Here is a 23,535-nt window from a genome sequence, read left to right as displayed (position 1 = left end):
GCCTATAATCTTAAATAAATTAAAATAAATCTGGCACACCTCAGAGGGAAAAAAAAACAAACAGATTTATCCTTCTAGTATAAAGTAGACAGGCTATGACAATGCCCACGGCTCCTTTGGGCTGCACCTTAAACATTCAAAGCCACATGGGTCGTCTGCCGCAGGTTTTATGACTCAGCTGGAGCTCTGGGTCTCAGAGCTGTCTGTGTGCTAGTAAAAGTTTTCTGAGTCATATCATCACCCTGCCAGGTTTATCTACATCTTCCTCATACAAGGGCTGGTTGATAACGATATGTATCGCGATAGACACGTGATTGATATCAATAAAAAATGTGTTCGATAAAACATTCAATATTTTTTATTCTTTGTTGGAAGAAAACAGAGGTTGCGAAGCAAGTTTGGTAGCATTAACAAAAATACTTACTCTCTGGTAACCTAGCAACGTAGGGAGTGACACGCTAACAGCCAATCATGTAGCAGTATCTTTTTGGTTGTGCCACATCGTTGTCTCGTGCTGGTCTGCTGGATTCCTCTTCAGTAACCGGCGACTGATAAGCAGAAAATGAGCGCCGCAGGAAGCGAGGAAATTGTAAATAAAAGAGTAAAAAATTAGCTCGCCAGTATGGCAGTTTTTTGGATATTATAAGTCTGACCGTAGTCAGACCAATGTCGTCTACAAATTATGCAAGACCATTTCTCTATGTTTATAATTAACACTTTGCACTATTTTATTACACTTTATTAAGCATTTCTTACATTTTCTTTCATTTTGCACCTTAAATGTTAAGAGATAATTGTCAAGTGTTCATTGTGACTTTAGACTTATGTTTACATTTTAATTATTTGAGTTTTCCATGGTTGTTGACATTTCTGTCTTGATAACTGAGGGGATTATGATCAGAGGAAGGTTAAGTTTAAAATAAAAATGTTTAAATGTAATATATTTTTCTCCTGGTTCTTATTTTAAATGGGTCATAAAAAATATCAATAATTATCGATATCGACCGATATGAAACACTAATATCGTGATACAATTTTCAGCCATATCGCCCAGCCCTACCTCATACCTAGAGGAACCGGTTGCTCACGTTCAACAGTATCTGTAGGATATCTGCATGTTCGTCTACTGTAATGCACAATATTAGCCCCTCTGTACTGACCTGATATCCAGAGACGCCGATTATTCAGGTATTATATAAGTTTCTATAGACGCAACTCTGACAACGGTGCAGCTACAAAACAATACGGATTGTGTTTGTTTTTTAATTGTTCACATTTTTTTTATGCAGCATTTTTGAAAGAAGTTTCCAGTATCAGCTCTTTTTATCTGTAACAGAGATAAACCTTTAGGTTAATTTGAGGTTTATAGTTTCTCTGTAGCATTCCAAGCCACATTTACTTTTTAAATCTTTTTTTTCATTAACTTTATGAGGCAGTGAGAGGTTTAAAGTGCTTGACGATTAAACGTGAAACGTGAAACATGAATTTGTTTCACAGACGTTGCACAACAATGCTGTCTGTGGTCTAGTGAACCAGTGTTGATTTATTCACTGATTGAGATTTTAAAGCAGTTTTGTACGTCACTCTGTTAAGGGCAAGTGCCAAATGCTGTAAATGTAATTGCAATACACCTAACTGTAAATGTTGAATGTAAAATGTGTTCTTTAATAAATTGTACATTGTTATTTATGGTAAAAACGTACATGTATCATGCAACAGGAGCAAATATCACACCCTATAATTACAGCATTTGAAACTTTTTATCGTAAATTATTGTGTTATTGTGTAAATGTACATCAAATATCAATGTGTGGAGAAACTCAATAGTTAGACCTGGTGAAGTATTTGGAGATTTTTTATAAAAAAATTTTAAGACAGGTTGTCCTAAGGCAACTCTGGGGGAAAAAAAACGGAATAACTTGGACAATCTTTTGGTCGCAGAGGGCTGTGCTAGTGATTTAGATTAATGCATGTAATAAATCAGGTTAATTTATGCTTTTTGCCTTGGTTTGAGTGTGGCCCTGGAACCCCTGATAAAGCTAATAGCGATACAGCTAGGTAGCGCTCATAAAGGTTGAACATTGCATGACTGTTATACTGCTCTCTAGAAACAGATGGCTGTGTGTGTGTGTGTGTGTGTGTGTGTGTGTGTGTGTGTGTGTGTGTGTGTGTGTGTGTGTGTGTGTGCTTTGTGTTTCTATGCTCTATTGTCCACAGTGTACCCTATACTATACACACAATGTTGTATTTTATTGCAAATGAGTACACATGCTTTACACACGTGCGTTAATCACCAGTGCCTTCAGTGAGCTGCCACATTGGCTTTCTATATGTACAGCTGAGGGATCGCCATTGTATTTACTTTTCTATCTCTGCAGCATGCTAGTTACATTTCAGATGTGATATGCTGCTATTGAATGTTTTTGCTGTGATTGTGGTGGAATTTTATTATGAAATCTCAGGAGCATACACAAGGCAAGTACATATTTAGTGAACAAGGAAAGTGTAAGAGTGATGTGTAATGGTGTAGTGTATTAATAATAGTGATGTGTAATGGTGTATTAATAAGAGTGGTATGTAATAGTGCAGTGTATTAATAAGAGTGATGCGTAATGGTGTAGTGTATTAATAAGAGTGATGCGTAATGTAGTGTATTAATAAGAGTGATGCATAATGGTGTAGTGTATTAATAATAGTGATCTGTAATGGTTTATTAATGAGAGTGATGTGTAATGGTGTAGTGTATTAATAAGAGTGATGCGTAATGGTGTAGTGTATTAATAAGAGTGATGTGTAATGGTGTATTAATAAGAGTGATGTGTAATGGTGTATTAATAAGAGTGATGTGTAATGGTGTAGTGTATTAATAAGAGTGATGCGTAATGGCGTATTAATAAGAGTGATGCGTAATGGTGTATTAATAAGAGTGATGTGTAATGGTGTGGTGTATTAATAAGAGTGATGCGTAATGGTGTAGTGTATTAATAAGAGTGATGCGTAATGGTGTATTAATAAGAGTGATGCGTAATGGTGTATTAATAAGAGTGATGCGTAATGGTGTGGTGTATTAATAAGAGTGATGCATAATGGTGTATTAATAAGAGTGATGTGTAAATGGCGTATTAATAAGAGTGATGCGTAATGGTGTATTAATAAGAGTGATGTGTAATGGTGTGGTGTATTAATAAGAGTGATGCGTAATGGTGTAGTGTATTAATAAGAGTGATGCGTAATGGTGTATTAATAAGAGTGATGCGTAATGGTGTATTAATAAGAGTGATGCGTAATGGTGTATTAATAAGAGTGATGCGTAATGGTGTATTAATAAGAGTGATGTGTAATGGTGTATTAATAAGTGTGGTGCGTAATGGTGTAGTGTATTAATAAGCGTGATGTGTAATGGTGTAATGTATTAATAAGAGTGATGCGTAATAGTGTAGTGTATTAATAAGAGTGATGTGTAATGGTATATTGTATTAATAAGAGTGATGCGTAATGGTGTAGTGCATTAATAAGAGTGATGCGTAATGGTGTATTAATAAGTGTGGTGCGTAATGGTGTAGTGTATTAATAAGCGTGATGTGTAATGGTGTAATGTATTAATAAGAGTGATGCGTAATAGTGTAGTGTATTAATAAGAGTGATGTGTAATGGTATATTGTATTAATAAGAGTGATGCGTAATGGTGTAGAGTATTAATAAGAGTGATGCGTAATGGTGTAGAGTATTAATAAGAGTGATGCGTAATGGTGTAGTGTATTAATAAGAGTGGTGCGTAATAGTGTAGTGTATTAATAATAGTGATGTGTAATGGTGTATTAATAAGAGTGATGTGTAATAAAAAATCACTGTCTGATAATGCATTATTACTTCCTGTGAAACGGTGACACTAATGACCATAGTTTTAACACTATTTAAGCTGTTGTAATGCTAATTAAAACACATTAGTAATGCATTAGTTATGTGAAAAGGGAAAATATGTTTTAAAATGAATGATTGTGCATTACTGGGCTTATTATCTTCTTTCTGTAAGCTGTATCGAACTGAAGTCTGAAGTCTTTTTGTTGTTGGGACGAGGGCACAGCATACAGCAAACACACCTTATTACATTTTATTTGACTAAGCCAGACTGTTGTGGACTGTCCCATCACCACCTTCACCCTGAGCTTGACCTCAGCTGGTTATGAGGTCACAGAAACAAAGCATGAGGAAAGGATGCACCAGGATTCTGCCTTTTTTTGTCAACAGTGATTGTGAGCTGATCTTTATTTTACCACCATTTTTAAATTTATGGGTTAATATTTCACACATGAGGCAAATGCCCAGGAATGACACAAGCAATTAAATATGCCAAACATGGTCAGTGATTTTCTGATTGAACCAGAAAAAAAATGGTTTATAGGTTCGTTCTTGCATCACGTTTCCCTGAGCACTTCACACAGCTTTTGCCAGATTGGTGTAAATCCACCAGTGCAAAATCACCCTGATTAATATCATGCGCATACATACACAGATCTTAAGTGCAATGTCTGATTAACAAACCTAGCATTTGTGATGTTTTATTCATACATTATACATATGTGTGTTTCAGTACACTCGGGTTTGGATCCCTGACCCAGAGGATGTGTGGAAGCCTGCTGAGATTATTAAAGACTACAAAGAGGGAGATCCTGTCCTGCACCTCAAAGTCGAAGATGAATCGGTGAGCAGTCTCTCTGTTTCTCTTCTCTCAGTCCCTGTGCTGTATCTCTGCTCTGTGTGTGTGTGCACCATTATTAATCATTAACGTTGTTTTGGTGAGTGGGAAATACAGGCCCTGAAATATGCAGCTGAACTGGTTCTTCTCAAACAACAATGCAGAATATCGGGAAATAATCAGTGTAATCATCACCACCATGACATTCCCTCATTTTATTTTTTTATTTTTATTAAAATTGTAGTTGGAGTATAAAGCAATTATTGCCAGTTGCTTTTTAGTTCCTGAGTTTTAGATGAACTGCTGTCATTTCAAATGAATGCTCAATTAGCTTCACATATATGATGATGATGATGATGATGATGATGATGATGATGACTAAATATTAACCATGACAACTCTGATACCAGCTGATAGACTTCTTAGTGATCTTCACTATTGTCATGATTTAAAGAGAAGCTATGATGTGAAGAACCCCTCTGGACCTACACCCCAGACCCCATTTTGAGAACTTTGGCTCAAGCAATATGAACGTGACAAAGGCACAATGGTTGGTCTGGCAGTGTGAGATCACACACAGCCAAAATCTAGCTCTAATTAAACTTGTTTGATCTAGCAGTTTACAATGTTATCGGATGCTGTGTAAATCCGACAAGCTGTTTAACATGCTATCTTTAACTTCCTGTTTAATAACGGAATACAGTATGTCAATATACAGAATCAAGTTATGACTCTCATAGCATTTCATAGGCACTTGAAAACTGGCTATGATTATTTTTATGGTGTTTGAAATATGCAAGTGATTTGCTGGATATATGCCTTTGATTTGCTGCAACACTTCTGTCAGCGTTGATGTATAAATTCTGTTATTCTAGACCTTTTAACCAATTATTAATGAACATTTGACCACACTGTGATATATTTCACACAAGTATGGAATTCACTGTCATATAATATCTATTTTATACTGTATATCTTATATATATAAATGTAGACTTTCTTGTCAGCTAAGATTCACCCTCGGCGCACCGTTGCTTTGTTTCCACAGACACTGCCATATCCAGTCGGCCCTAAAGACAACCCGCTCCCATTCCTACGAAACCCTGACATTCTGGTGGGAGAGAACGACCTCACGGCCCTCAGCTACCTGCACGAACCTGCAGTGCTGCACAACCTCAAGGTTCGCTTCCTGGAGTCCAACCACATCTATACCTACTGTGGTGAGTCTTGTACATGAGCTTCTTTTCACAAGATTGTGTGGATACTTAAAGCATACAGGATTGTTGAACGTATTGTCTTAAAATTCCTGGTGATTTTAATGTTTTGAAGACCTTTGACTTTAAACAACAACCTATTTTATGTGATGGAAGAATAAACACTAACTGCATAATATTTCACCTCACATTTTGCTTCGAAACAGATGAAGTGTAAAGGCCTCGGTCATTGCCATGGTCGAAATGATTGCCATTTTCCCTCCATTCTGAGGGTTGATGTGAACAGGACCTGAAGCTCTTATAAACAGACCGATTAGTTAATTGCATGAATGTGTAGGTACACAGTGAGTGTATATAGATTATATTTCTATGTGTATTACATAAATTGCTGCTTCTCAGGCAGACTGTGTACATCATGTATGCTTCATATTGATTCACTCTCTCTTTTTACTGTTTGTGTCTTCTTTCATTGTGCTTCTATTACGTCTGTTACGTTCTTAGCATTTGTTCTAGTCTCCAGAGGAGTAAGACAAATTTTATTCTGGGTGTAGTGAAGATGAACAAAAAAAGCTTTATAAAGCTTTTAAAAAGCTTTATCCTGCGTTTTTATTGGTTTCGGCATCCCCATGACAACCACTAGACAGCTTTTCATTGCTGTAATGACTTTTAGTGTAACCTCTGGCTTTACCAAAGCATGCATTGCATCCTGAGTTACAGTGCATTCAGAAAGTATTCAGACCCCTTCATTATTTTCAATTTTGTTATGTTGCAGCCTGATACTACAATCGGTCAATTCATTTTTTCTCATTAATCAACAGTCAGTAGCGCATAATGTCAGAGTGAAAACAGAATTCGAGAAATGTTTGCAAATGTATGAGAAAGGAAAAACTGAAATATCCAGACCCTTTGCAGAAACACTTGAAATTTATCTCAGGTGCCTTCCATTTCTGCTGATTGTTGCTGAGATGTTTCTACACCTTGGTTCAGGTTCACCTGTGGTAAATGAATTTGATTGGACATGATTTGAAAAAACGCATCTCTCAATAGAAGGCCTCCCAGCTGACAATGCATATCAGAGCAAAACCCTAGCCATGAGGTAACTGAGGAACTGCCTGCAGAGCTCAGAGACAGTATCTGGGGAAGACTACAAAAAATTCTGCTGCACTGAAGACTCTCAAGAGCACAGTGGCATCCATAATTCTCAAATGAAAGAACTTTTGGCACAACCAAGAGTCTTCCAAGGGATAGTCAAACTGAGCAATTGGTAGAAAATGGCCTTAGTAAGAGAGGTGACAAAGAACCCAGTGGTCACTGTGACTGAGCTCCAGAGGTCCTGTGTGAAGATGAGACAAACTTCCAGAAGGTCAACCATCACTGCAGCCCTCCACCGGTCTGGGCTTTGGCAGAGTGGCTAGACGGAAGCCTCTCCTTTTCTAATCTTCTTCAAAAGTCTGTATTTATATAGTTCTGGATAATTTGAGATTTTTGACTTTAAAAAAAAAAAAAACAGAAAATGTTTTGACTTTAACCTTTCAGGGTTCAATCTGAAGAACCTTGGTGTAAATGTAAATACAATAAAAAGCTGTGATGAGAAGACAGAACACCATTTAATATTTGAGATTGTTTAAATAACAGCATAATATAGCTAGTAAGCTTTGCCCTAAATCAGCCTGGTGTATCTGTGGATTCATAGTGTCTTGATATAATGCATAGCAGAAGTGCTGTAAAAGTCACATGAATCAGTAGATAAAGCAGTATGTATGGATTTATCCCACAGCATGTTTGAATGCACAAATCTGATTGGTCAGGATTATTTTTATGTAATAGTGTAACAGCATGTGTTGATGTGGTTAATTGGGGTTAATATTAATGCGCCTGTTCTAATACTTTATTGTAACAGCTTATGCACTGGGACTTGTAAAGAGACAGAGACTGATAATACACAGGTTTAAAAGCGTTTAACCTTCTTCAACTTTCGGCTTTTCCCGTTAGGGGTCACCACAGCAAATTATCTATTTCCACCTAACTCCATCCTCTGCATCTTCTACTCTTGTCAATTAACTTCATGTCCTCTTTAAACATATCCATATATCTCCTCTTTGGCCTTCCTCTTGACCTCTTACCTGGCAGCTCCATCTCCAACATCCTTCTACCAATATAACCATCTCCCTCCTCTGTACATATCTAAACCATCACAATCTAGCCTCTCTGACCTTGTCCCCTCAACAGCCAACATGAGCTGTCCCTCTGATGTGCTCGTTCCTAATCCTTCGAAATCCTTCTCCCTCCTCTTTTTCCTTGACCAACAGTAGCCCAATTTTGGTCTTTGTTAACCCGGGCCTCGACAATTCCGGTATGGAATTCACACTGATGGCTTGCATGTTTAAATTTGTTACCTTTTACGCCGCATGCAACCCCCTCTATTAGGACAGGCACAGAAATCACTGGCTTGCGACCCCTGTGGCTAGATTGTTTTAAGGCGCTTAATAAAGTACGTATCATTTTTAATGTCAGGATTTTTGTTGGAAGACGTTTGTTTAATACTTATGGAAGAGGTTCTGGTTGTGAGCGATGAGACTAGTTCCTTTTGTCAATATGTTTTATTTGCAATAAAACATATTGACAAAAGGAACTAGTCTCATGGACGTAAAAAAAAATTTAGACCATTTTAATGGTCTATTAAATATTTTTTTGTAAAATATTATTTTAGTATAACTTAGTGAGACACTTTTTTGCATTTGCAGTTTAAAGAATTCTCTTATAATTAAAGTGAATGTCTTGAGGACATTCGTTAAGTTGTTAAAGGAATTTATAAAGGAACTACTTTCCATTTTTATTTGCTAATAGGTTGAATGTTGTGTTCTTTGAGGAATTTTTTAGAAATGCTTCACTAAATAATCCCACAAAGAGCACTTGAGCTGTCACAAAAACTCGACTATGGTGTCTTATGCAACATATTAATGAATGGAAATGTTCCTGTATGTGACGATGTTCTGGACTTGGTCATCTCTCATATCTCCATGCATCTGATTCTATGGTGTTGTTCATGTTGTACGCTTTGTCTTAACTTCACACTCTTTCTCAGGTATTGTACTGGTGGCCATTAATCCATATGAGCAGCTGCCGATCTATGGCGAGGAAGTCATCAATGCCTACAGCGGGCAAAACATGGGTGACATGGACCCTCATATATTTGCTGTGGCAGAGGAGGCTTATAAACAGATGGCCAGGTAAGCAGTCATGTCACACAACAGGGGCAAAAAAAAACAACAGAACGCTGTTTTGTACTTGAGTGAAAATTTCTACTTTAATCCAACAAAATCCTTTGTAATATTTCAATTCTAAAATGTGACACATTTTCCCTGATGTCATATTTATTTTCTTTATAAAAAAAAAGTTTTATATTAATATTGGACTTGCATTTATGTGTGTTTGTATTTATCCCCAATGAACAAGTCTGAGGTGACTGAGGTGACTGTAGTAAAGAAAAACTCCCTTAGATGGAAGAGGAAGAAACCTTGAGAGGTTCCAGACTCAAAAGTGAACCTCATCCTCTTTTGGGTGACACTGGGGGGTGTGATTATAAACTGTTATAAACACCAGTGTGTGTTATTCTGAATAACGTCCTTTCCACGGCCGTGCCTACAGTCCGACAGTTGCGTATTGACCCTCAAACACCACGTGTAGTTGGTGTCTTTCTTTTTGAATGTCCGAATGATCTTTTTTATTATTATTATTTAAAGTAAGACAACAAGGAGAGACTGGGAAAATGATCACTGTTATGCTATGAAGTGATACCAGGAACTTGTAGACATGGAACATCATTAAGTGTAACTGTAAATACTGTAGATTGAAGGCACAGTGTGTCATTGTTTATCAAACACTGTGTTGGAATATTGCAGTGTTATCTTGGGAACATGCTGGATCACCTCTGATGTGGGAACAGTAACTCATCAGCAGCCCGTAGTTGATTAGTTACCTATAACAGCACACCCCCAAGTGTTTTATTCTTTATGTTGTTGAATACAAACGCACTGAGATTATGTAGCTTCTTTACTGCTTTTTGTGAGCTGTAAATGGACGAATGCACACACCAGTACAACCTCTTAACATTCAAGTGTTGTCCTTGAGTTGAGACTAAGACGCTCATCTCTCACACAGTCCTTCATCTCTCCCCATGTCTCCTTTTATTCCTCCGTTTTGCTCTAACAGTAATAAAAATTGGACTTTGCCTTATGTGCTAAAGGCCTCAGTGTCTGCTTTCTTTATGAATTTTAGTTCACTGCTCTTTCTTGATTTTCACAAGTGACCTTGCATTTCAGACCAGCGTTAGGTAACTCAAACAGTATCATAATTATTGCGATTATTTTTAGCGGTTACTTTATACCAATGTTCATAATGACAGTGCAGTAGTTGAGCTTCGAGTGGGAGAGTCTTGAATAATCTCAGAAAGAGTCCTTCCTGCTGCCAGGGTAATGGCCGGAGTGGGTGGATGATTACAGTGCACACGTCGTCATTGTCGACGCCTTTGTAATTTTTTTTAACGTGTCAGAGGAGCCCCCGCAGAGCCCCGGGAAGCGTTCGGTGACTAGGTCGGTCACGATAACTAAAACAACACAGGAGGGTAGTTGTAATTAACACAGAACCTCGTTCTATTCGCTTACTGTCTGCACATTATTGTTTCTGTAAATGAACTTAAGATACTTAAAATAACGTCAGAGTGGTGCAATGGAAATGCTGTCTCAGAAAGAGACAGAAAATTCTGCTGGCTCTGCTGTTTGGGAAGGATTATGGTCTCACCTGTCAGTCAGAGAGACCTCAATCAACCACGAGTGTCTCTACACTCATGTATGTGGAAGAGGGCAGATAGTGAGAGTTTAACAGAGATAAGGTGTCATGGAGGAAGCACATGCTAGACTTTAACCATCCCAATTGGTGGTGGTCAAAGTCAAAAAATAAAAACATTGGAAGAAAATTTGTAAAAAATTCTGACATTGCTGAATTTATCGTGTTGTTCAACATGAACATAAGGATGGACCACTGATCATCCATCAAAAGGCTACTTTATTTCTGCCTCTTCAGCATATCAATTATCCAATAAACCAACCAAACGTGACCTTAGTAACTTTGATAGAAATGTCTTTATATCACCACCAACACCTTAGAGGCTCTAGAATTTTGACATTTGTGATAGCAGAAATTAATGCAAAATTAGGGACACTCCACAATATACAGAGAACCTTGCAAAATTTTCAAAGTTATTGCGGATTTCTTGCAGATTTGGGCCAAGATTCTTCATATGACATCATCATAACGCACATTCAGCCGAAGCCCTTTTTCGTTCATGTGGGCCAAACATGGGTACAGCGACTGCAGAAAATAATTACATGTGTCTTCACTGCTCTGTGTTTATAAGAAGAATTCTGTACTTGCAATTTTGCCAGGTCAAGAAGTTTGCTGTCTAGAAGACTTTCGCCAAGTCAAGAAGTTGCATCACAAAAAAAAAAAAAAAAAATCTCAGAATATCTGGATTTTATATGTTCACTCACTGAAATGTCAGTCTTGTGCTGTGTCTCCATCAGAGATGAGAAGAACCAGTCGATCATCGTGAGTGGAGAATCAGGAGCTGGGAAAACTGTCTCTGCCAAATACGCCATGCGCTTCTTCGCCACCGTCGGAGGATCCGCCAACGACACGAACGTAGAGGAGAAAGTGCTGGCGTCCAGCCCCATCATGGAGGTGCAGTATATTATAACCTGAAGAATGTAGTAGCTGGAGTAGATTTAACATGTTTATTGTGTCTGAGGTGTAATGGAATGATATCTTTACAGAGATAAAAAAGATAGCGAATTAAATGATGCTACCTTGTGGTGGAAAATGGATAGGTTTTATAAAATAGAATCATTATTAATTAACAACATGCAATTCCGGTCACGTCCATATTAGCAATTTGTGATGTCACTACTTTTCATTCTAATGCTAAGTAATAAGACGACTAGTTTCCTGAGATCAAGAAGTCCTCGAACCTTGATCCTTTTTATTAACAAGAGAAAATGAAGCATTGATATCAGCAATGACAGGTGCTTACTTTGGGTCTTGTGTAATTACAGGATTAATAAATTATAGGAGAAATCGAATCATAGGAAAGTGATCAGTGACAAAACCTTTTTTATTTATCATGTTCGGCCCACTTCTTTATTAAGTTATTTACTGTGTATTTCTATATGTACTATGTTATGAAATGTATGCAAATTTATGCACTAGGTCTTTTACAGCACGTTTTTTTCCTGGTTGTGTGTCCAGAATTGCGACTGTTTTAAAACTAGCACATTATTTGAAACCTGTGATTTGCACTAATATCTAAGCTGATGTTGTAGAAATCTAATGAACACTAATGAGATTCGAGAATTCAACAATACTGCGCTATAAGGTTCATTGCTGTATACTTTTATCAGTCATTGGTCATCCCCAAATATTGTTTAAAACATAGACATGCAGCGTAGCTTCAGGCTTTGTTTTTTGTAGTAACTGCCAGAGAAAGTAAAGCTTTTAACACTATTTGTCTTTTCTGCTCACTTTATTAGGATTCATTACCTTTTTTTTTTCTTGATGCACCTTTTGATCAGAAAGCTAAAACCGCTTAGCTGAAGTGTTCTTAAATAATCGCATGCAGTCGCTTTAAGTTAATGTTTTTTTTCTTCTCCAGATTGCTTTTTCTTACCGAGCATTATTTCTTCCTCGCAGGCTATCGGAAACGCAAAGACGACACGCAACGACAACAGCAGCCGCTTCGGCAAATACATCCAGATCGGCTTTGACAGGAGGTATCACATCATCGGTGCCAACATGCGCACCTATTTGTTGGAGAAATCCAGAGTGGTGTTTCAGGTGAGTGCAGTGTCTCAGGAAAGCTTTTAGCCTTGATCGTGTCCCTAACTCGAGTCTATCAGTTCATCAGCAGCTCTGCTGGATAAGACATTTCCCACACCGCTGAAGCCTGTGCTCTATTTGCAGGCTGAGGATGAGAGAAACTACCACATCTTCTACCAGCTGTGTGCCTCTGCCTCGTTGCCTGAGTTCAAAGAGCTGACCCTGAGTGAGTAGCCCACTGGCCTGCTGATCATTAATGAACGAATTCCAAGACACTTTACATTTAAGTCCAGTTCATGTCATTTCAACCATACATAGCTGAGGCAGCACATAGTGAAATGAGACAACGTTTCTCCAGGACCGTGGTGCAACATAACTTAAGTAAGTTAGTCCTAGACACATAAAGTGCATCTGTGCAACCTGGTGCGAACAGTGCAAGACAAAAGACCGTGCAAACAAACGATACAAAACACTACAAGACAATACACAAAAGTACACAATAATGAAGTCTTCCTTAAGGACCATTTGAGTGTACATACTTTTAGTCATGTGTGAAATAAATATTAGTTAATGCAGGTTTTTTTGGCCAAGATCCAAGCAATTTGACAGGCGTTTAAAATGACAAACCACGGCATTCACTTAACCCACATGATTATCTCATTATTCTCAGAGAATATAATTCAGAATCAGATTTAATGAGAGTGCATATTTTTATAAATTTTATCTTCATGCACACTTATTTTGTTTTTATTGTACAGTATAATGGATAAATTTGTCCATAAACCGTTTAATCCTTTCAGTTCATTGAAAATTCCCTTAACATTCCATTTCCTTTAACTATCTTTAGATTCATCAGCGTTAATACATCATTACTAATTAACACGCTTATAGTACGTACGTTTCCTAATGTTAAGGAATGCCTTAAATTCTCTCAATGTAAAGCTTTTCCAGCTTGACTGGATTTTATCATCATGAAGGAGATGTTGTTTCCTTCACTAGACTTTAGGTTTAAATGTCTTCATGTCTGTGTTTAACCTGCCAGCTGTTCTACACTGAACCCGAGTCCTTTCAGTGCTCTGATGGCGGTCACATATGAGGTTGTTTTTTTTTTTTTGTTTTTGTTTTTTTTGCAGCCACTGCAGAACAATTCAATTACACTTCATTCGGTCAGAACATCTTCATTCCAGGGGTCAATGATGCTGTGGACTTAAAGAAGACACGTGAAGCCCTGACCATGCTGGGTGAGTGAGGCTCATGCTTCGCTCATACATTTCAGCCTTGTAGCATTTTCCAGACATAACAAGAGATATTCTTTTAAGCTTGTATTTAAAATGATTGTGATGGCTGTTGTGAATGTTTAAAATGACTGTTGTGATTCCACCATATTATAAAAGTCTTTATATTCCATATGGGATTGTTTTCCTCATCCTCGCTCTGCAGTTCAGCCAAAATTGAAATATTTTAAATAATCAAATATTTATACCATCAAAGAGGAAGACATGTCAATCAAACATAGTGGGTGGGTCTTTGGATTGTGTTGCTGAGTGAGGGATGAAGTCAGTGTAATCTTACGTCAGTGCATACAGACTCTCCTGCGATGTTAAAATGGAAACAACAAACATACAAAATGAATAAAACACTAAGGGTCGAGCTGTTTTTGGAAAATAATCAGCAACGAGCTAGGGTGATTGCTACTGTTCCACAGTTCCACAGCTATGATGATACGCTGTGCCGTTTTTCTTTTTTTTATTCAAAGTTGTGTTCAATTCTGTGGAAGAAAGTTAGTGCCTGTTATCATTTGTTAGAAAAGCCATAAACTCATGCATCATCAAACTTTTCTGTTCTGAAGAAGCTTAACCTTACTCTTTGCTAATTAAACCAACACGTAAGCAGGAACATTTTTCTATTTATTTTTGTGGATCTAAAAACTCTGCTGGGGATAGATCAGCATGGACAGCCTGGGATACATGGGATTATTAATGGATCATGGGTCTTTAAACTACTGTTGCTTCAGTCAGCTTTATGGTCGGCTCTTCATCAGCGATCGTTTGAAGACTTTGGCAGGAAAGAATTAGTGTTGGGTCTGCGGTGAACTCAGAAAATGCGCTGAGCTGTTAGTTATTCCGGAGACATTATTTACATTCACATTATTTACTGTATCTAATCAACCAAAAGAAGAAGGGTTCCCTTCTGAGTCTGGTTCCTCTCAAAGTTTCTTCCTCTTATCATCAAATATGTATAGTAACTTAATCTGAAACTTTTTATCCTGTTTCTGTACTTATGTAAAGCTGCTTTGAGACAACACGTATAGTTTAAATTGCTATACAAATGAATAGAATTGAATTGAATCATTTGCTGTAGAGGTTTCAGAGTAGGACGTGGTTGTTTTTACTTCAGAAGGATTCAGAACTAACAAAAAAATGAATTTACACACTGTATTTTGTTGTGCAGGTGTGAGTGAGAACCATCAGATGAGCATCTTCAAGATAATTGCCTCCATCTTGCACCTTGGCAATGTGGACATTGTTTCTGAGAGGGATGGAGAGTCGTGCCATATCAATGTAAGTGCTCTCAGAGGATAGGACATTATCCCATGTCACTACCAACTTTACTGACCTTATCTAGAGCAACGTGCATTTATCTCATTTATACATTTATGAGCAACTGAGGATTGAGGGCCTTGCTCATGGGCCTTAGGAGTGGCAGCTTTGTGGCCCTGGGATTTGAACTCATGACCTTCCGATCAGTAGCTCAACACCTTAACCCCTGAGCTTCTACTTTCCCTTCCACTTACAAGCAACTCTGTCTTTCTGGTAGATTTGAGTGTCTTTAACCATTATCTCAAAATATAGATGACTAGCTAAGCTATATTAAGATGGAGCTATGACGCTAATGTAACTAACAAGTAATGGACCCCTATAACTGCTAGGTGAGCATTGTGCAAACTGCTGTCTTAATGAACAAAAGGATTTCTCCAACCTACAAGCAGATGCAGCTCATTCTTTAATAGACTGTTGTAATAGTTTGGTGTCAAGGTAGGATGTGTGGCCAGTGTTTGGTGGAAGTGCACATTAGAAGTGATTTAAATGAGATTCAGACTGATATGTTATGAGAGAAATATTTGTGAGGATTTGGACAGAATGGTAAACTGGTGGCTAGTTTTGAATCTGTGGTGCAACACTGAAGAAGCACAAAACACGTGTTAGATGATCAGCGAACTCTGAGGTAAGACAGTGTTTTTAATTTGAGATGGAGTCTATAATGACACAGGCATGGACAGTGATAGCAGTAGGGGTTAAGATGTTGGACTTCTGATCTGAGATCAAGTTGTGAGTTCAAATCCCAGCACGACCGATCTGCTGCTGCTGTGCCCTTGAGCAAAGCTCTTAATCTTGTTGTATTAGTTCTTTCTGAATTAAACTCATAAATGGACCTGTGTCTCTTGCTCTCTGACAGAGAAACGACTCTCACCTCGTTCATTTCTGCGAGCTGCTGGGGATCGAGCGGGACCAGATGGAGAACTGGCTGTGCCGCCGAAAGTTAGCAACGGCAACTGAGACCTACGTGAAGAACATGTCCTGTGCCCAGGCTTCTAATGGCCGTGACGCACTGGCCAAGCACATCTACGCTCATCTGTTCGACTGGATCGTGGAGCACATCAACAAAGCCCTACACACAACCTCCAAACAGCACTCCTTCATCGGGGTGTTGGATATCTATGGGTAATTCTGCCTCTAATGGCTTTTAATAACTTTAGAAATGAAAACATAAAAAAATGTGTGAAAACATTTATCTCAGCTCAACCTAGCTGGACTGTAGATTGTAACTTTGTGTTGCTAAGTGAGCATGTGCACAGTTAGTGTGTGCCGCGTCAGCCTTTCCTTCTTTCTGCTTTTCTGTTATTTCAATACAATATGAGACTATTGATGTGGGCCGTCCAAATTCTGCGCTCTGAAACTGTCCCTTGGGAAGGGGAAGTTATGGATCCATACTAGAAGTACTGATACAGAAGTGCAATAAGCACGCCCACTCTCCTCTAGGGGTTTAGAAAAGACCGCAATTACTACATCACAGGTTTTCCTGTGAAACTGGGAACTGTTTAAATGGCTGCCAAATGTTTTAATTTAATTGTAAAAAAAAAAAAAAAAAAAAAAAAAAAGTGAAACATTGTCATACTTTTTAATCAATTGGTAGTTATATTTATGTTGTGGGATCTGCAGAAACCAAGATATTTCCTGTTCTGACTTGTGTTATAGCTACTAGTGGTGGTCTCTTCATTCCTTTCCATGCTGATCCTTGTCATTCTTATAGCTATCATTTATTCTCAACGATAGACAGATTGACAGAAGGGAAATCTAGGAAGGAACTTTTTGTAAGAATGCTTTGGTAAAAATGTATGATTTTAAATTTGATAGAGCTAGGAAGATAGAGTCAGAGTTTTGGTATTGTGCTGTGTTTGTGTTTTTCTAAAAGACAACTCCCATCTTACAGCTATTCTCATCTCTTAATAGATTCGAAACGTTTGAGACTAACAGCTTCGAGCAATTCTGCATCAACTACGCCAACGAAAAACTTCAGCAACAGTTCAACTCTGTGAGTAACAGACAAGATAGTCGACCTTTTATTATTTTTTTGTTTTATGTTTTAAGGATATACCATTCTACACGGATCTGGGATCTGAGATTTTGCATATTATCTGTTACACATTATAGTGTGAAAGTGTTCCTACACTTTAAGCTGCGTTCAGTTATAGACATAACACACGAAAGAGAAATGATCTTCATTAACTCTTTTCATTTGAATTCTCCAGCATGTTTTTAAACTGGAGCAAGAAGAGTACATGAAGGAGCAAATCCCCTGGACGCTCATCGACTTTTACGACAATCAGCCTTGCATTGACTTAATCGAGGCCAAGCTCGGTATCCTGGACCTGCTGGATGAAGAATGCAAGGCCAGTTCTTATTCTCCAGATTCTCATTTATATTCGTTGAAAACATTTCACCAGATAAAAACATATGAAGCAGATGGTCACTTGTTATCTTCGTAACCCAAACCTCATGTATGTCTCATTTACATTTCATCTCTTCTGAAAATAAATAGATGTATTTATTAATTTGCTAATTAATTAATTAATTAATATATTAAATGCAGTCTACCTTGAGAGACCCCTTAAAACGTAAGTGATAAAAGAAGAAAGCTGGAGGTCTTGGCTTGGACCCTTCAGTATATGGCATCCTCACTCGTTCTCTTCTCGCCTCACAGGTACCTAAAGGAACAGATCAGAACTGGGCGCAAAAGCTCTACAGCCGCCACACAAGCAGCGAGCACTTTGAGAAACCGAGAATGTCCAACACGTCGTTCATTGTGGTGCACTTCGCGGATAAGGTGGGTTATGCTCAGATACAGTCAGCTTGAAGTGGAAAAGCTTGGTTTGTAGAACAGTTATCACACATGACAGTAAACCACAACGAAAAACAATGCTACAGGCTGGGAGAAAATTGTCCCTCTAGGGTTATTTGGGGTGGTGAACAGTTCCAGGTTTCTATGGGAACCGGTTCTCAAAGGTAAACCATGTTATAGGGTTCTACATACAGTAAAACATTCCCTGCAATCGTTCCCTGCAGGTTTGGGAATGAAAAGAGATTTCAAACTTGCATTAAAAACAACACTGGAACTGAATATAAGGAGCAACATTCATTCAGTAGTTCTTTAATAATAGTAGATGTAATTTATCGTAGTTTCTGAAGTTTTGTAAGAAACACGACATTCTCTCTGATGAATGAATTTGTCTAAAACAACAGGGAAATATACATAAATATGATACTTTTATATTGATTATTTTCATTCTTTTACACCACAACATTTTGCCAATGTTTACAATGTTGATTCATCGAAGAATGACACCCACTAATTTTTATGCTGTTATAGTTCAATATTATGGAACATCTACGATTAAATGAGTTCCCGTTATCACATATAACAGCTGTAAACAGCTTTATTTATTCATTTACTTAATTTCTTGCTTGTTTATACCATACACATACATATACACTCGCCTTCCACTTTATTAGGAGCACCTTGCACTTAGCACTTGCACGGTCATGCAGTTATCTAATGATTGCAGCCAATCACGTGGCCGCAGCACAGTGTATAAAATCATGCCGCTACAAGTCAAGCGCTTCAGTTTTTGTTCACTTCAGACATCAGATTGAGGAAAAAGTGTGATCTTTGTGACGTTAATTCTTGCAAGTATGGTTGTGGGTACTAGATGTGCTGGTTTGAACATTTCAGAAACTGTTGATTTCCTTGGAATTTCACATGCTACAGTCTCTAGGGAAACACCTTGTTTATGAGAAATACTTAACGTTTGTTTGGTTTGGCTTGTTTTCTTGCTGTGTGTAATTAAATTAATCAAAAAGAAGGGGAAAAACAAGAAAGTGTAGGGCTAAGAACGCATTTTTTAAAAAGGGGAACGGGATGTCGGGAACATAACAGGATAAAAAACATGTTTTTGACACGATCTGTTGAAGGAAAGGTCGTTTGAAGACTTTGGCAGGAAAGAACAGGATTAATTGAAAATAAATATTGGGATATGTATTGCGTGTTATACAGGTAGGCATTATCTATAATGTACATACAATATGTAGAGAGAGAGGGCAGGCAGACAGACGGTTCAAGTGTCCTTTAATGTTTTTCCGAGCCAATAATGTATCAGTTTGTGTTTTACAAATAGGTTGCATGTGAACATTGTGAAAGCCTCTGCAGTAATTATCTGACACACAGTAAGTCAGTAACTCCACCAAGAGGCATTATAAGCTGTTCTGCAGAGGCGTGTATTCCCATTATGACACACATTATTCAATTACAAAACTCCTCCACCTTAAAATGGGCTTGCAAAAGATGTTTGTCATGAATGACATTTTTCACCTGCAGCATCTTTCTCCTTCCCCACTGATGCTAGTTATGTATTTGACACACGGTTTTCTCATGAACACCATCGTTCATGAAGAATCCAGAAAGCGGCCAAGTGCACAACGCTCATCTCTCATTCAATACAATTTCATCCCAGCCCTAATTAACAGACCTCACCCAGTTAATCAGTGCACTGCGATCTTAATCCATATACGTTGTGATAAAGATGTTTATATACAGCTGAGACAAGGAAGTTTAATTAGGTTTTCGTGACAAAGATTTATCCTTTCATCTATCTTCAGTAAAGCTTATCCTGCACAGGGTCAATGGGGAAATGGGAGTCTGCTCCAGGGGACTCTCTGCACAAGGCAGGGGACACCCAGGAGGGCACAATTGTGCACGTACTTATTTTATTTAGAGACACTAATCAGTCTACAGTGGCAGTGTTTAAATGTGGAGGAAGCTAGAGTATAAAAAAAATCCAGGATGAAATATGAGAGAATTATTATGAATTTTATTTGCATGTTTTTATACATGTGATTTTGCTGTTCCAGGTTGAGTACGAGTGTGATGGCTTCCTGGAAAAGAACAGGGACACCGTGTATGAAGAACAGATCAATATTCTGAAAGCCAGCAAGGTAAGGCAGCATGTCCGAGTAAAGCTTTTAAAATATTGTGGGTATCATCAACACTTTCAGTAAAAATGACACAATTTGATGTTTTCAATGTTAAATGTCTTTTAACTTGGTATTCAAACTGTCTTTGATTGCTGTTATGTGTGTTCTGTATATGTTTCATATTTATTCTTTAAAGACAGAAATTTGTTTGATATGGGGGGATTACAAACCATTTGATTTTCCTTGTAAATGTAAATCTACTTTTGATGGAAAAAAATTCTCTTAAACTTATTTTCATAAAGTATTTTCTTTCTCTGCTTCTTCTTCCTCTGTTTTCTGTTTGAGATGGTAGGGTGTTTCTTCAGAGTTGCTCTTAGAATTCAGTGGAGCAACACTAAGTATAGCCTTAAAGCAGGAGAAAGATTTCATTTCCCTGAAGGTCACAGTGGAGTCAGACGTAAGATCGAGCAGTTCTCTTATCAGTCTCCAGGTTGCTACAGATTTGAAAGGAGACACAGCAGTAGTCAGATGATGTAAAATCTGGGCAACCTTGATGCCTGTTTGAAAAGGGCTAGTACAGAGTATGGCCATGTTGAAGTGGGGTGTCGTACATGCTACAAATGTCTCTTCCCAAAAAGCTTCTCCATAACAACAATTATTTGTTTACTGCCTTCAAAGCTACAGTTAAGTCAGATCAACCTCGTCATTGGCAGAGTTAAATCATTCTTTATTTCATAGCAGCACAGAAAGTGCCTCAAGAAACACTTTTTTCTGTAAAAAAAGAAAAGAAAGTGTCTGGAAAGCATTTAAGTGGTTAAATGGATGATGTATATCAGACTTTTCACTTATTATTACCTTTCAAATCATTACTGCTGACGATGATATGTGGCAGCACTACGGCACACGATGGTGGGTTTCAGATCCCCTGCAGCTCGATGACCAGACTGCTCTAACAGTTGTTGCTACGCTTTTGAGCATTGTTTATTCTTTCCTCAGTTCCAGCTGGTCGCAGATCTCTTCCAAGATGAAAAAGGAGTTGCTGGTTCATCAGCCAAAACCCCCAAGATCAATGTACGTCCTGCTAAACCCATGCCCAAAAGCCACAACCGTGAGCACCGCAAGACTGTAGGCACCCAGGTGAGGCTCAGAGAAGTTACACTGGGATTTATTCAAATTAATTGAGAAGTAAAACGTCTGGCCTGTTTGTCTTTATACTACATTTATATATCTCTCTTGTCTAGTTTCGGAGTTCATTACATCTTTTGATGGAGACTCTGAATGCTACAACTCCGCACTACGTCCGCTGCATAAAACCCAACGACCTCAAAGAAGCTTTTGTGTAAGTTTTGTTTTTAGAGATGCAATATTTATTTTTCTACATCTTCCCCTGCATGTCTGTTTCAGCATTAAGGAATGTATAAATTATTAAATTTTTGATTTGATTTGATTTAATTCCCTCTATAATGACTAAAACCCTGGTCCCAGCTGAAGTGAAGTATCTCCGTAGCATGATGCTACCACCACCATGCTTCATCATACATGTGCTGTGTTTTCAGTACTAAAACCATCTTGTTTTATTGTAAGAAAATGCGCAAAGTGTGAGCAAATGCTTATTAATTTCAGAGTTAAATCAATTTGTGTAGTCACTGCAGATGCTGTACACTCTGACAGGAAACCTGCTCAAACACTTCCTCTACGTTATCGTCTACAGTTTTCCTGAAGAATTGTTTGTTTAAATCTCTAAGGGGCTTGGTCTTGTGTTGTTTGTGCCTCCTGCACATTCTTGGAGACAAGAGCCTCTTCATGAAGCTTAAATTGAGAATAGTTTCTGAGTCACATGCTGCGAGGGCTCCTGCACACAGAAAGGAGCTGTATTCAGAGCTGTGAGTCAGTCAAGCTCAGTGTGCTCAAGTGTCTGCTGAGAGTCTGCAGTCTAAATGCCTGTCTCTCACTAGAGACGTGTACCATGCTCACCGAAACGTTAAGGTAGGGTTTCCACCCTGGAGCATCGCGGGCTTTTTTTTTTTTATAGATAGGTTTTGATATTAAATGCCTTTAGCTGTTTATTTCCGTATAATTGTTGGTCACCGTTGTTTATTTGCATGTAATTTTTGATAAATGTTGTCGCATGGTTTTCAAGGTGTTGTTAATTCTGTGTGCAGGTTTGACTCCAATAGAGCCGTCCAGCAGCTACGAGCATGTGGTGTTCTGGAGACCATTCGCATCAGCGCTGCTGGATATCCATCCAGGTCACTGTTACACACACGTTTTTCAATTTTAAGGAAATTCTAATGAGCAGCCTTACAATGCATTGTTGGCAATTTCCATCACTTCTGAATTAAACGCATTTTCATTCCTTGTCTAAGGAATCAAACACATCAGGATATGCTGTTATGTTAACGTAAACAGTGCCCGGTGGTGTGCGGTAGCCTGTTGAGAAGCAGTGTTACTCGTATCACCTGAAAGTGCATTGTTTTTGTTTGTTTAGATGTTAAGTAGGGAATTAAATCATGCAACAGAGAGCTGGTATGTTACCTGATGCATAGCAATGTTTATGCTACTACTGTTCAGTTGATAGTTTTCCTTTCATATTATCACCACAAATACATTACAACACAGTGCAAAGCTTTTCTTTGCATATCCCAACTGTGGAGGTTAGAGTCAGATATACAGTAATACAGCATTCCTGGAGCATGGAGGGTTAAGGGCCTTGCTCAAGGGGCCCAACAATGTTGGCTTGGCATTGCAGGAGCTTGAACCTGGATCTACCTGGTTAACAGCCCAGAGCCTTAACCACTTAAGCCACCATTGCCAGTCCTCTAAAAGCACATCCCAAACTATTTATTTCTCTTAGACCATATATTTTCCTCTGGAAAATGTTAAACAGTGACATTATAGCCTTATCTATGTATTTGTTACAAATAATGTTTTGGAACATCCACAAAACAAGTTCCTGTTTTCACTTATGCCATAGCAGCTATACTGAAACAGTTGTTCCCTCATCAACCTTTTTTTTGGGCGCTAATGAGGCAGAGATTCAGAGAAAGTCAATTTACCACCCATACATTTCTTCTCTTCTTCTAACAGCCAATCCCTGAAGTGTTTTATTCCTCTTATACCACATTAGTTTTTATTTTTTTATTTATTAAAGCCTGGCATGTCATACCTTTTATCCATTTATAGGTCTGTCTGATGTTGTACAATGTCTGTGTAACACATGATCATA

The 23,535-nt window shown here is 38.1% G+C and overlaps 1 protein-coding gene across 2 annotated transcripts in view; it reads left to right on the top strand.

Moving 5' to 3' along the window:
- Positions 1–23,535, top strand: part of myo5b (myosin VB) — a 53,779-nt gene that overhangs the window by 9,986 nt on the left and 20,258 nt on the right. For both annotated transcript variants that reach the window (XM_060891635.1, XM_060891636.1), the window contains exons 2-17: positions 4,592–4,702; positions 5,745–5,916; positions 8,996–9,140; positions 11,493–11,649; positions 12,655–12,798; positions 12,925–13,006; positions 13,914–14,021; positions 15,232–15,341; positions 16,237–16,502; positions 17,292–17,373; positions 17,591–17,731; positions 18,043–18,165; positions 20,247–20,330; positions 21,306–21,446; positions 21,551–21,648; positions 22,472–22,558. In XM_060891635.1, the coding sequence (XP_060747618.1) occupies positions 4,592–4,702; positions 5,745–5,916; positions 8,996–9,140; positions 11,493–11,649; positions 12,655–12,798; positions 12,925–13,006; positions 13,914–14,021; positions 15,232–15,341; positions 16,237–16,502; positions 17,292–17,373; positions 17,591–17,731; positions 18,043–18,165; positions 20,247–20,330; positions 21,306–21,446; positions 21,551–21,648; positions 22,472–22,558 (2,051 nt within the window). The remainder of the gene's footprint in view (positions 1–4,591; positions 4,703–5,744; positions 5,917–8,995; positions 9,141–11,492; positions 11,650–12,654; positions 12,799–12,924; positions 13,007–13,913; positions 14,022–15,231; positions 15,342–16,236; positions 16,503–17,291; positions 17,374–17,590; positions 17,732–18,042; positions 18,166–20,246; positions 20,331–21,305; positions 21,447–21,550; positions 21,649–22,471; positions 22,559–23,535) is intronic.

The sequence above is a fragment of the Tachysurus vachellii genome, chromosome 17, assembly GCF_030014155.1.
Source record: "Tachysurus vachellii isolate PV-2020 chromosome 17, HZAU_Pvac_v1, whole genome shotgun sequence".
NCBI classification, from domain to species: Eukaryota; Metazoa; Chordata; class Actinopteri; order Siluriformes; family Bagridae; genus Tachysurus; species Tachysurus vachellii.
The sequence above is the reverse complement of the archived record's forward strand: the minus strand, read 5'-3'. Positions and strand labels throughout refer to the sequence as shown.